Here is a 2,079-nt window from a genome sequence, read left to right as displayed (position 1 = left end):
AATAATGCAAGGACTGGGAAGGGAGGGTGAACTGGAGTGAGTTGATTCAGGTCCAGAAAGAATTAAAGAGAGGGAAAGAAAGATTAGATTGGAGGGAAAAGGAAGTGATCAAAAGGAGAAGCAAGAAAAAAAAAACTAAAATTGACATTTTTAAAAATCTTCAATAATAATTCACTACCTGAAGGATTGAGATTCCACACTTTAAATTGTTCACTTTCTGTGCAAGAGATTTGATTGACAGTCATTAAGAATTATCATATTGTTAAAAGGTTATTTACAATATTAATTGCTAGACTTAACTTTCTGTGGCAAGTTTTTTTTAGTTGCAGGAGCTGGTATACTTGGTGACCGCCTTAGTGTCCTCAGAAAAGTTTGACCAGTTCCTGTGACAACAAGAGGCGGATGGCACTCTCGATCTCCCTGGAGGAGATGGTCTGTCGCTTGGTGTAATGGACCAAGCGGGAAACCTCACTGGCAGTCCACTTGAATATGACGCTGATGAATGAGTTGATGACACGCATGGCCTTGGAGGAGATGCTGGTGTCAGAATGGACTTGCTTCAGCACCTTGTTGTAGATGCTGTAGCTTTCCTTCCTGTTCCGCCTGTGCTTCCTGTCATCCTTCCTGAACATTTTCATTGCCGTTTTCTTCGAGCCTTTCTTGGAGAGGGGGCCCTGGGCACCACCTGCTGTGGTGCTGGTGAAAACAGTGGTGGTCGGCATTGCACACCCTTCAACTCCTCCTCAATATTCACTCCCACTGCTGAAACACTTAATGGACAATTAATATGCAAATGCAGCAACTTCACAAATCTCATGGGGAAGTTGAGGGTGTTATTGTTTTTGCAAAGCTAATGGTTGTTGGTGGTGGTGGTGGTGGTGGGGGTGGGGGGGGTGTGTACTGGCAGGGAACAAAGGACAATCTTCTTTTTTGTCTTGGCTAGCCCAAAGGCAGGTCCAACCCCCAAGCCGTGATCCCCAACACAGGTAGGGTAAGGAAGCAGGTCCCAAATCCATCCCAGTTGGAACAGGGATCAAACTTTGTGTTGTTAGCACCAATCTGATCCACACCAGCCTTCCAACCAACTGAGCCAACCTGCCCCTGACCAAGTTTTAGTTGCTGTGGCAATATTCACTTATATATTGTTACGATCCCAGCTGATGTTAATACTGGACAAGTCAGATCCCGGAGTGAAACCTGACTTGATAAATCCTAACTTTTATTTATTTTTTCAGAAACTGTGGAGCAATTCACAGGAGTCTGCTGATGAACTTTTAATACAAAGAACAGAGCATTTAGTAAACAAGCGACATGAACTATATTACATCAGACAGAAAGGTTGGAAAGACCTCAATACAAACAAAAGAAAATGATTCAAATATTCACTATTCCTTCACCCCAGCTATCTCTTTAAAGACACACACATATTCGGAAAGATCAAAACAATTCACCATATCTGTCTTATACTCTAATATTCAGGGTAAGTATGTAATGCATGTGAACCAACTGATGAACTGTGGTCAGACACACCACACTCCAAAGTAAATGACAGATGTGACCGAAGCAGATTCTATAGATTTCTCAACAATCCATCCAGGTGCTTGTCACATCATGAGCCAAAGGGTCTCACTGAAACACTGTCCTTCTCACGAGTGTTTCCAATCTCCATGTTCGAAGAACTCACCTTAGAATTCACTCCAAACATCGGTCCCACTTGGATGGCTTCAACCAGGATTCACCTCCAGGGTTTCAATCTCGCCTTCTGAGATCCTTTTCTCCAGGATTGCTGCGTACACTCAAGCTTCACTTTCCAAGCACAATTTCAGACCTTTGGCCATGCCGAGCAAAACACCACTGCTCCAAAGATCTTCAGGGCTTCTCTCGAGCCCACTTTGCTTCGAGTCTGCTCCCTGCAGCTCTATCTCTTTAATTTGGAGCCTATTGCTCTGTTCTTTTCCCTCAACTTTGTTGAACAGGAACTGTTTCTAATCACTGTCCTTATCTCTTACCCTTCAGAATACACAGAATTGATACATTCCAATGAGAAACAAAAATTCCAAGAGGGGGACCTAAAATCCT

At 43.2% G+C, this 2,079-nt stretch overlaps 1 protein-coding gene across 1 annotated transcript; it reads right to left on the bottom strand.

Annotated features, from left to right (window-relative positions):
- Window positions 1-362: 362 nt before the first annotated feature.
- On the bottom strand, window positions 363-722 carry LOC121275989 (histone H2B type 1-L-like). The gene has a single exon (XM_041183933.1). The coding sequence runs from the start codon at window positions 720-722 to the stop codon at window positions 363-365; it is 360 nt and encodes a 119-aa protein (XP_041039867.1).
- Window positions 723-2,079: the final 1,357 nt, after the last annotated feature.

The sequence above is a fragment of the Carcharodon carcharias genome, chromosome 3, assembly GCF_017639515.1.
Source record: "Carcharodon carcharias isolate sCarCar2 chromosome 3, sCarCar2.pri, whole genome shotgun sequence".
Classification (NCBI taxonomy): Eukaryota; Metazoa; Chordata; class Chondrichthyes; order Lamniformes; family Lamnidae; genus Carcharodon; species Carcharodon carcharias.
This window is presented reverse-complemented; position numbering and strand designations above follow the sequence as displayed.

Excerpts from the sequence above, each read along its gene's own strand:
- LOC121275989 (XM_041183933.1), bottom strand. The coding sequence starts at position 722 with ATGCCGACCACCACTGTTTTCACCAGCACCACAGCAGGTGGTGCCCAG.